Source organism: Salvelinus sp. IW2-2015, linkage group LG19 (genome assembly GCF_002910315.2).
Source record: "Salvelinus sp. IW2-2015 linkage group LG19, ASM291031v2, whole genome shotgun sequence".
Taxonomy (NCBI): domain Eukaryota; kingdom Metazoa; phylum Chordata; class Actinopteri; order Salmoniformes; family Salmonidae; genus Salvelinus; species Salvelinus sp. IW2-2015.
The window spans coordinates 21,091,291-21,103,773 of NC_036859.1; the positions used below are offsets into that span (position 1 = coordinate 21,091,291).

Below are 12,483 nucleotides of genomic sequence, written 5' to 3' on the forward strand. Positions count from 1 at the left end.
CCACTTCAAATCAATGTAGATGAAAGGGAGTGGTCAAGTTAAAGAATGATTGTGTATGTGTACCATTCAGAGGGTGAATGGGTAAAACAAAATACTTAAGTGCCTTTGAACAACGCATTGAGGCTGTTCTGGGGAAGGGGTGCAACTCAATATAAGGAAGGTGTTCCTAATGTTTTGTACATTCAGTGTACGTTTTGTGAGATCTATCAGTCCTTCATGAATTATTATGAAAACTCTGGTGTATGTGCTTGTTTTGATTACATAAATGAAGATCATTTCATAGAACAAAATATATAAGATTTCCTAAGCCTGTCTGTACCACAGACCTTTTTTCTGAGTTTAAATGAAACCATGCAACAAAAATCATTTCCCCATAGGCTTTGGCCAACGAGCTATGGCGAAGTCAGCTTCTGTTAGTGCCCACAAAAAGACACCATTTCTATTGCGCTCGTTATTTTCTACCGCTTCTATGAGTTGGTAAACAAACTGAAAGGTTGTATACTGCCATCTGGAGTGTGTTGTTTGAACGGATATAAAGCCAAGGTCGGTGATTTACTGCCACATGCAGTTTTGGAATGTTTGCTCGAACTAGTATATTTAATTGGCTGATCCCTCCTGATGACCTGGGTGGAATCATGTGTTCCTTCCATAACCCATAGGAAGTCCCACCAAGTTGACTACTTCAAAATGGTCAAAGTCCTTAATGGTGCTGCCCATGATAAAACAGGCTTTTGGGCAATAGAGTCCTCTATTATTTTCTATGGGAAAAAGGTAGGGTGAATTCAGAATAAGGGGGACACTTTTTGCATTTACGTCTTCTATAACCTCTTTTTACATCTATCCAACATATTAGCCAAACACATGATACATTTCTGAAATCCTCAAGATGTTTCCTAATCRCACACAAAACATTTATATCATATTCACAGGAGGCATGACGTGTACACTGAGTCAAAACCATATTTTCAGTTTGCATTTGGTAGACTGGGACACCATTATTACAGTCCTAATTGTAACCCAATGACAATTATATGTGATTAGTGTGATTAGGAAACATCTGAGGATTTCAGAATTGTATCATGTGCTGGGCTAATATGTTGGATAGATGTCTGAAGAGGTTACAGGAGACCGAAATATAAAAAGTGTCCCATTTTTTCTGAATTCACTCCGATAATAAATGTATAGGATATAGTACTACAATAACCAGAGCCCTGTCTTACCTAAGAGGAGAGGGAGGGTCCCTATTGCAAACTAGATATCTTTCCTCCACTGGAAAAGCCTATAAGACTGCCCCATTTTAGCTACTCCATGCTGTCCTACTTTAGCTATCAGCTTTGGTTGGTAAAGCGTGACAACAAAAACTGAATTACAAAATTGAAACATAATATTGGCAACTTATATATTTTGATGCACCAGTACATAGTATGCACATTTACGTCTGGCAGTGCTCCTCCTAATCCTCCTTGCACAAAGGCGGAGGTAGCGGTCCTGCTGCTGGGTTGTTGCCCTCCTACGGCCTCCTCCACGTCTCCTGATGTACTGGCCTGTCTCCTGGTAGCGCCTCCATGCTCTGGACACTAACGCTGACAGACACAGCAAACCTTCTTGCCACAGCTCGCATTGATGTGCCATCCTGGATGAGCTGCACTACCTGAGCCACTTGTGTGGGTTGTAGACTCCGTCTCAATGCTACCACTAGAGTGAAAGCACCGCCAGCATTCAAAAGTGACCAAAACATCCGCCGGAAGCATAGGAACTGAGAAGTGGCTGTGGTCACCACCTGCAGAACCACTCCTTTATTGGGGGTGTCTTGCTAATTGCCTATAATTTCCACCTGTTGTCTATACCTAGGATAGGATAAAGTATCCTTCTAACCCCCCCCCCCTAAAAGAGTTAGATGCACTATTGTAAAGTGGTTGTTCCACTGGATATCATAGGTGAATGCACCAATTTGTAAGTCGCTCTGGATAAGAGCGTCTGCTAAATGACTTAAATGTAAATGTATTCCATTTGCACCAACAGCATGTGAACTTTCTTGTCAATCAGTGTTGCTTCCTAAGTGGACAGTTTGATTTCACAGAAGTGTGATTGACTTGGAGTTACATTGTGTTGTTTAAGTGTTCCCTTTATTTTTTTGAGCAGTGTATAAATATATATATAAAAAAAGATGCCAGGTGATTTATGATTTCGACTAGCTGAGAAACCCTGCCTGCCTGTCTGTCTGTCTCATCCCGACACGTTCATTATGGGACAGATGGAGATCAAATGTTAATATTGAAACAATGTTTCAAATGTCAGAGACAGACAGCAAGGTTTATACAAATAGGATACATTGTAATTTTGTACTTGTGCGCTTCCATGGCTTTCTGTTGTACTTCACATCCTCCATACGCTGCACTGTGTTCTCAGTCACAACGTTTAACTTTAGAGTCAGGCCCACATTTCCTATACTCATGATCCCCATCTCATTTTACCTTTGCACACATTAGCAACATGCCCCATCCGTTGGCACTTAAAACACCGAAGTGGAGGCGGCACATACTCTCTAACCTGATAAGTGAGTGATCCTAGCTGCATCCTATTCGGTCTATTCCCCTCAAATTGTAACAATACAGTTTTAGTGTCCACTTGACTGCCACTCTTTTTGCTTTTCATCCTCTTCACATCGATAACTTTTCCTCCTTTAGGGCAAGCCTTAACGTCTTCCATGGTCATTTCCAATGGCATCCCACCAATTACTCCTCTCATTTTAGTCATAGCACCTTGAATGTGACATTTCACCCAACCCCCATTTAGTGTTCAATTTCAAGACATTCTCCTGCTGATTGTACTATTTACAATGATCAGGACCTTCCCATAACCCATTGGTTTGGCATCCTTAAATAAACCCAATCTCTTCCCTAATTGCTTTTGTCAAATGCAAAGGATGGAAGTACTTACTCGCTGGTTCTGTGAACACTACCATGACCGTATAACTTTCTACTCCAACCTCTTTGTGAAAGAGTGGTCCTGTTCTTTACAGGTCTACTCTCAACACTACTCATTGTTTCCCCGGCAGTATTCATCAGGGGCACAGCTTTCACTGGGGCCTTTCTGAAATTGCATTTTAATTTCCACCCATTTGTATCATTGGAATGTGATACAAAAAAGGGGCAACTGTGTGCTTTAGGACCGTGCGGGGGCAGGCTGTTTGGAGTGTTTATCCAACTGAAGAAAGAAAAAAAGTCCCCCAACCAAAGTTGCGCCTCAGGTATTCATTCCTCTGTCATGTCATGGCGATTTCTCTTACTCATGTTACTCCTATTTACAACAGATGTTACAACTGGTTTTATCATTATCAATTACCCTAATGCTACCATCTGAACTATCTGCCTTTTTTTCCCTTTATTTAACTAAGCAAGTCAGTTCAGAACAAATTCTTATTTACAATGACGGCCTAGGAACAAGTAACGAACTGCCTTGTTCAGGGGCAGAACGACACATTTTTACCTTGTCAGCTCGGGGATTCGATCTTGCAACCTTTCGGTTACTAGTCCAACGCTCTACCCACCTGCCGCCCCGACCCAAGTACAGTTGTGCCAAATAACTAACTAACTAACTAACAAACAAACAAACAAACAAACAAATTACAGCTTGTTCACACTTTCGGGATCCAACGCCGGTTGAGGAACGCTCCGCTGTCCTTTAAATATATCACTCATTGCTTCAAGCCACACCTGGCCACACCCACCAAACGGAGCAAACGTACCTCAATGTCTGTTCATGAACGTTGAAGAACGTTTTGGGGTAACGTGTCGTTCAGAACAATCCGTCACGCAACGTTGCAGACGTTTAATCGAATATAACGCACCCCAGGATGACCAATGACATTGCGCAACATATGAACGCGAGTTGAGACGACTACCTGCTCTGGAACGTATCAAAAGTATAGCGGTCAGTGGTCGGTCACATGACTTTCTAAAGCTGGCCGCGCCCTGTAGTGGGGTCGTGCAACATTCTGGATGACAGTCAAGAAAGAATCAGGCAGCAGTTTGCCACTGACGTCTAGGACAAGTGAACAGCATCTCTGAATTTATTCTTCCATTATAACATCAGCCCCATCATGGACAAGGACGATTTAATACTGTATGTATATTATCTGACTGTATACCTGGCTAGCTACTACTGTCTATGTAGCTAACGTTAAACCGACTAGCTAGCTAACCATTTAGTTCGTAACGTTACAAAAAAATGCAATCTACCATGAGGACACGTGTATTGCGTTGTTTGTGAATATCATGCTTGATATGTGATATGAGCTAGTTAGTTACCTACCAATGACCACGAGCAGCGGCATTTCTGTCAAATTAAAGTATTGATCAGTGATGAAGATTATGTCAGGGTTCATAAATGGAAGCTACTACATAAAGCATTTATGTGACTGGCACCATGATGTTGCATGAGAAAGATCTCACGATCATTTCACCAGCATCTCATTCAACCGTTGTTCCACTGTGTGCAGCTGATAACAGAAAGAGGGACGTATCTTCTGTGATCACCTGCTTCCTGTACAGGACACTGTAGTGTGCCCAACATGATACCATGGGAGGGGAGGAGTAGCCCTACCCCTGATAAGAACTAATTGTTAAAATTAGGAAGAATGTTACCAACTAAATGTGTCGTTATGTGGGTTATGGCTTTCGTTTATATACATTTCTAAAACATCCATCTTTGCCATTTTATTTCAATTTTAGCCCTAAAGACTTCCCCAAGTTGAAGAATGATGCATTCCTTCTTGCATGCCGTGGCCAAGAAACCCCTCATGTGCCTGTGTGGTGTATGAGACAGGCTGGACGTTACCTACCAGGTGGGTCTCTAGGCTACAACACACTCTCATTAGTCTCTCTACACACCCGGGTTGCCTCCCACAATTTTCAAATGTTCTGGCTTAACAAGTCTGTACATAATAGAATGTCAGTTTGGCATACAGGAACTACATCAGTGCCTAGTTTTATATGTTTACCAATGACCTGCCACTGGCATTAAACAAAGCATGTGTGTCCATGTATGCTGATGATTCAACCATATATGTATCAGCAATCAAAGCTAATGAAGTCACTGAAACCCTTAACAAAGAGTTGCAGTCTGTTTAGGAATGGGTGGCCAGTAATAMACTGGTCCTGAACATCTCTAAAACTAAGAGCATTGTATTTGGTTCAAATCATTCCCTAAATTCTAGACCTCAGCTGAATCTGGTAATGAATGGTGTGGCTGTTGAACAAGTTGAAGAGACTAAATTACTTGGTGTTACCTTAGACTGTAAACTGTCATGGTCAAAACATATAGATTAAATGGTTGTAAATATGGGAAGAGGTCTCTCTGTAATAAAGACATCACACTCTAAGTTCTGCAGGCTCTAGTTTAGTCTAATCTTGATTATTGTCCAGTCGTGTGGTCCAGTGCTGCAAGGAAAGACCTAGTTAAGCTGCAGCTGGCCCAGAACAGAGCGGCACGTCTTGCTCTTCATTGTAATCAGAGGGCAGATATAAACACTATGCATGCCAGTCTCTCTTGGCTAAGAGTTGAGGAGAGACTGACTGCATCACTTCTTCTTTTTATAAGAAACGTGTTGAAAATCCCAAATTGCTCACCAGACATGCCACCAGGTGTCTTTTTACGTTCCCCAAATCCAGAACAAATTCAAGAAAGCGTACAGTATTATATAGAGCCATTATTGCATGGAACTCCGTTCCATCTCATGTTGCTCAAATGAACAGCAAAYCTGGTTTMAAAAAACAGATAAAGCAACACCTCRCGGCACAACRCCTCTCCCCTATTTGACCWAGATAGTTTGTGTGCATGCATTGATATGTAGGCTACGTGTGCCTTTTTCAAAAATTATTGTCTATTAATGTTCTGTATTATGTCATGTTTCATGTTTTGTGTGGATCCCAGGAAGAGTAGCTGCTGCTTTTGCAAAAGCTAATGTGGATCCTAATAAAATACMAAATAAGTCTTTATCCGCTTCAATAACATACATCATTGTAGCTAGCGAGATGGAGATCAGAGGTTGTTTTTGCATTTCTCAAGAGGTTAGTTTTCATCAACTACCTTGACTTAAACCACTTTGAATTCGAATTGCAACATTCTGGCATGTCTGCCTCGTGATTCGTCTGTCTGAGGTGGACCCACCCCTGATTTATTTATATTTTCTATTGAAGTTGCCAAAAGGGTTTGTCATAGAAACCAGATCCTAGTCACTACTGTTGCCTAGGGTCGTATTTTCGAGACTACACTCATGTACTTCACTGACCTAAGAAACACACATTGAACTAACACTACAAATATCAATAGGGTTTTTGTTGTTGAATGGACCTATCCATCTCTTAGTGTCTGTTGGCATTGACATGTGAGCTAACCTATTTGTTTGTAGAGTTCCGTGAGTCCAGAGCGGGWAAGGACTTCTTTGCAACATGTCGGTCACCTGCAGCCTGCTGTGAACTCACTCTCCAGGTAATCATTGCATGTGTTAAACCAGCACGTTTTACTACTAAACATCTTGGCATAGATGGAGAACACTCACTTATTGTTTCTTCTTACAGCCATTGAGACGTTTCCCATTTGATGCTGCCATCATCTTCTCAGACATCCTGGTTATCCCACAGGTAAGAGATGTCCTGTCTGAGGCAGATCTTTCTTTGCCTTTAGTTCAATCACAAGTGTTGTGCTTCCTCCTCTCTACATACTAAACAAAGAGAGAACCTGCTGGCAAGAAGGTCATCTATTTGTGTAGTATATTGATAGGAGGAAGCACATACACATATACACACATACAAACTCATACGTAACTCAGAGACAGTATACGTTATTMTTTTGCTTAACCGGTTAATGACTCTGTGTGTGTACCTGCTCCCAGGCCATGGGTATGGATGTCCAGATGGTGGCAGGAAAGGGCCCTACTTTCCCAGAGCCCTTAAAGGAACCAGAGGACCTACTGCTCCTGCAGTCCAAGGTGGATGTCAACAAGGAGCTGGACTACGTCTTCAAGGCCATTACACTGACACGCCACAAACTGGAAGGCAAGGTCCCTCTCCATCGGTTTCACTGGTGCCCCGGTGAGATGGAACACACACACACACACACACACACACACACACACACACACACACACACACACACACACACACACACACACACACACACACACACACACACACACACACACACACACACACACACACACACAACACAACCACACACACACCCACACACACACACAGTGAGAGAGAACACTTTTCAATACAGAATCTGTTGGTTACTTCAATAGTCAAAATACACTTTTTTTCAGCCTTGTGTCATATATTGGTGTTCTTAGACTAGAGGCTTCAGTAAAGTGACCCATATCATCATCTGTTTCTCCTGTAGTGGACCCTGATGGCCTATATGATTGAGGGGGGAGGCTCAACAACCCAATCCAAGGCTAAGCGCTGGCTGTACCGTCACCCTGAAGCCAGCCACCAGCTGTTAAAGATGCTGACTGACATCATAGTAGAGTACCTGCTGGGACAGGTGGCTGCTGGAGCACAGGTAAGCAAGGCACCATGGGAGATTGTGTTCCAGCTGCATCTTACTGCTAGCMCAGAGTTCTTGCTCATGGGAAAATGATCAGGTGAATAGAGGGTAGATCAGTTTATTTACAGCACTTAATTGGACAAGGAGAAGATGTTCATGAATGGCATGAATGATCTGATAGCTCAATATCTAGGAACTGCTAGAATGTTGATTTATTCATGTAGGTTTCTTTAGGGCCCCTATCATAGACACATTATACAGGAGACACAGTCCTGTCTAGATACATGGCACATTATTATCCAGTCTGTTCCACCTTCCCTGTGTTTCCCCAGGCCTTGCAGGTGTTTGAGTCCCATGCTGGCTRTCTGGGCCCAGTGGAGTTCCAGGAGTTCTCCCTGCCCTACCTCCGAGACATCGCCCGTAAGGTCAAGGACCAGCTGAAGGAGTCAGGCCAGGATGTCCCCATGGTGAGCCCACACAGACTGTCCCTTCTTCATTTTCACACAACACAGACATCCTCATCCTTTTTGTGGATTTTATGTCACTAGATTTTCAAGACAAGCTTTTGTTCATCATTATGCTTAAAAAAAGCTTACTTGTCTTGTGGTGCGATAACATGTGGCCAGTGTAATGTGATATTTCACCAGTAGATGGCACTATACTGTCAAATATTTTCCTCTACAGACTTGTCATCTGGAGTAGTCAGAAATACATTTGAGTTTTTTTTAATGCATTGAATCTTTGTATGGCATGTCATCGGTCTCCAATGTTGACATCGGTCAATATTTAACAATTGTTTTGTAATTTGTTTTTCACTGCAGTGTGTCTTTAAAGTTCCCTGGACTATACTGTATCTCCCTCATGTCCTTCATGTTCTGTCACAGATTGTGTTTGCCAAGGACGGCCACTATGGTCTGGAGGACCTCTCTCAGTCCCACTATGAGGTTGTTGGTTTGGATTGGACCATCGACCCTCGCTCAGCACGGTAACGAACATTAACCCTTTTCACAGAAATCAGATCACGAGCCATTTCCCTAGACAGTCAGTGACCGAGCCAACATTTGCTAAAGGTATTGTGTCATATGTTGAAATTGGATTGGATTCTCACTCTTTTATGAAAGGTTACATTTATCTTGTCAACAATAAAAACAGGTGGTTCGGTCCACTGTTGATTGAACTCCAGGTTAATACACCTTTGGTAATGAACCCCTTGTCTCTGTGGTTTCAGGGAGCGAACTGGAGGAAAGGTTAGCCTCCAGGGGAACATGGACCCCTGTGCGCTATATGCCCCCAAAGTAAGGTTTCTTTGAGATCCAAGAAATGTATATATTGGCGAAATGTTTCAGTACAAAGGTACTGTACAGTAAAAGCACATTAACCAGCGATTGTTGTTGTTGTGCCAGGCACTTGCTGCTATAACTTATACACGATACAGTGCCTTCAGAAAGTATTCAGACCACTTGACCTCTTCCACAATTTGTTACGTTACAGCCTTATTCTAAATTTGATTAAATCAAACTATTTCCTGAGCAATCTACACACAGTACCCCATAATGACAAAGCGAAAATAGGTTTTTAGAAATGTTTGCAAATTCATTAAAAWTAAAAAAACAGATACCTTATTTACTTAAGTATTCAGACCCTTTGCTATGAGACTCGAAATTGAGCTCAGATGCATCCTGTTTCCATTGATCATCTTTGAGATGTTTCTACAACTTGATTGGAGTCCACCTGTGGTCGATTCAATTGATTGGACATGATTTGGAAAGGCACACACCTGTCTATATAAGGTCCCACAGTTGACAGTGCATGTCAGAGCAAAAACCAAGCCATGAGGTTGAATGAATTGTCCTTCGAGCTCTGAGACAAGATTGTGACAAGGCACAGATCTGGGGAAGAGTACCAAAAAATGTCCACAGCATTGAAGGTCCCCAAGAACACAGTGGCCTCCATCATTCTTAAATGGAAGAAGTTTGGTACCACCAACACAATTCCAAGAGCTGTCCACCCGGCCAAACTGAACAGTCGGGGGAGAAGAGCCTTGGTCAGGGAGGTGAACAAGAACCTGATGGTCACTTTTTGACAGAGCTGGTGGTAGCAGCATCATGCTGTGGGGATGTTTTTCAGCGGCATGGACTGGGAGACTAGTCAGGATCGAGGCAAAGATGAGCGGAGCAAAGTACAGAGAGATCCTTGAAAACCTGCTCCAGAGTGCTTAGGACCTCAGACTGGGGTGAAGGTTCACCTTCCAACAGGACAACGACCATAAGCACACAGCCAAGACAACACAGGAGTGGCTTCGGGCAAGTCTCTGAATGTTCCAGCCAGAGCCAGGACTTGAACCCGATCGAACATCTCTGGAGAGACCTGAAAATAACTGTGCAGCAACGCTCCCCATCCAACCTGATAGAGCTTCAGAGGGTCTGCAGAGAATGGGATAAACTCCCCAAATACAGGTGTGCGAGCTTGTAGCGTCATACCCAAGAAGACTCAATGCTGTTATTGATGCCAAAGGTGCTTCAACAAAGTACTAAGTAAAGGCTCTGAATACCTATCTAAATATGTTATTTCAGGGTTCTTTTGTTTATAAATTTGCAAAAATGTCTGAACATGTTTTTGCCTTATCATTATGGGGTATTGTGTGTTGATTAATAAGGGAAAACATCTATTTAATACATTTTAGAATAAKGCTGTAACGTAACAAAATGTGTAAAAGGTCAAGGGGTCTGAATACTTTCCGAAGGCACCATACTTTCAAAAGTGATGCTTATTTGTCTCTGTCTATCTCTACCTATGCAGGAGCGTATATCAGAGATAGTGAAAAAGATGCTGGAAGGCTTTGGCACCAGAGGGTACATTGCCAACCTGGGCCACGGGCTGTACCCTGACATGGACCCGGAGAACGTGGGTGCCTTTGTAGAGGCTGTCCACACTCACTCTCGCCACCTCCTCAACCTCAAGTAACACCCCCATCACCTGGCAACATTGACCGCAGTCATCATACTAGCAGAGAAGCAGCACCCAAAAACCAAAGCAACATTGGCTTGGATTGTAGAGACTATATCATGTTTTCACAGTAATCCAATAAACCACCAGGTCTTATCAAGTATGGAATCCCAGGACAGATCAAGATGGATCTTGTCCAATTCTGGATCTTTTTCTTTTTCTGAAGAGAATACTTCATTATGTTCTATAGATAATCCGAAAACAAACGAAAAACATTGCAGCAGTGCAAGACCTTGTAATATTTCATATTATTCATGTGTACCACTGATCTGTTTTATTCATCAGATGTAGTGCACCTAAAATTGAAGAAACAAGTGTACCTTATCAAAACAACAGTAGTGAAGGAGATTCAATGTGATTATCCTCAATGGTTGTGAGATAGTCTCAGTCCAATCGTTGTTGTTTAGACTGTTGTACTGCAATTATGACTGTGACTGATGTACTAAAGCCTAATCATTAGTGTGTATATTTTGCTCTTAGTTTTTTATTCAGTCAAATAAAATAAAAATTATATTTTAATTGGACCTGTATTTCAAATGAATCAAATAAATGATATTGGATTTCTATTGGATGTGTTTTGCCTCTAACACACCCTAATCGAGAACCATTGGCTCATCTTATTGTGCCCTCTAGATATTGCACTCTGCAGTTCACTCCAGGTTTTCTCTAACCAGCAATCTTCCATCTACACATCGACGACAATACCACTGGTGCTTGCGATTACTATGGAAACCCTTCAATTACAAATGAGATGTAGCGAGGGAGTGGGGGTCGGGTGTGGCTGGCATACTGTACATGATGTTGTTCAAACCAGTTTAGTACCAGAACTAATCTGTCCGGACTTAATTTGTTTCCACGTTGAACAAACACATTTCTGAAATTGGGAAAAGGCTCTATTTTATTACTGCTTTTGGCTTAAAGGGGAGTGATTATCATTACAGACTGCATTTTACACAAGGCATAAAAGTAGTTAATCCCAATGGGTGTTTTTCTATGAAAGGCAGCTAAGTAGTAGAGATAAGTAGATCCGTACAAATCCATTTGTTTTTGTTGTTGGATTGGTGGGAATAGGATTCAACAAAAAACATTTCGTCACGTGATGTTTTGAGTATTGGTCAGTTTTTCTCCTTGTACGTATGCTCCTCTGCTGTGTTGTAGGTTGAATTTAGCATTTTCCCTACGTATGGTTAAGGTCAGGATTGGGAGAGGGGAAGCTGATCCTCCATCTGAACCTAGAGGAAACTTGTGTGAAACATGGCTTGGGGAAGCGGTTCAGGAGGCTCCTGGTTGGATGGACGACACTCAAGTAGCAGCTGACGTGGTGACGGCGCTCTCCTTTTCATTTGGAGACAGACGACACGTTGTCACAATGCAGGATTAGACTGACCTTGATTGTGTTGTGAGGGGCTGTTGCCTGTAAACCACTGGGAAAATAAAGACAAATAAAATATAAATTAAGGCCATAGGACTCAAGATGCTGTCACTCAACGCTTCGTTGTTTAAGGACAAATAGCAAGGCTATGGTTTCTTGTTTCTTCTAGAAGTGTGTATATGTTTTGTATGTATTTGTATAAAAGTGTGTATATGTTTGTGTTTGTGTGTGTGTGTTACCTCATGGGGTTTTCAGGCATTATTTTTAATTGCAACAATGAATCGTGTGCTTAAAAAAAGCTCAATCCCCCAAGGTCTCCTTACGAAGAGGACCAGGGGGATGGATTGAGGTGGGGGGACTCAGGCTCAATCTCGCAGCAAATCAGCAGACCTGAAAATCCAATCTTCTCCTGGAGACAGCAGGCTTTACATCATTTGTCAGGGACTGGTACTATCAGAGCTTTATCAGATGGGAGGGTATGGGTTGGCTTTGTGATTGATTTGAAATATTAACATAGGGCAATGGAGAAACCCAAACCAGACTTCTGACTGTAT

The 12,483-nt window shown here is 42.2% G+C and overlaps 1 protein-coding gene across 1 annotated transcript; it reads left to right on the forward strand.

Annotated features, from left to right (window-relative positions):
* Positions 1-4,012: 4,012 nt before the first annotated feature.
* On the forward strand, positions 4,013-11,123 carry LOC111979710 (uroporphyrinogen decarboxylase-like). Its single transcript, XM_024010383.2, is given in 11 exon segments — positions 4,013-4,125; positions 4,734-4,846; positions 6,413-6,492; positions 6,582-6,644; positions 6,896-7,072; positions 7,074-7,094; positions 7,405-7,566; positions 7,884-8,018; positions 8,436-8,536; positions 8,780-8,846; positions 10,351-11,123. Coding segments are annotated over 11 exon segments (1,107 nt in total). The 5' UTR covers positions 4,013-4,102; the 3' UTR covers positions 10,516-11,123.
* The last annotated feature ends 1,360 nt before the right edge of the window (positions 11,124-12,483 follow it).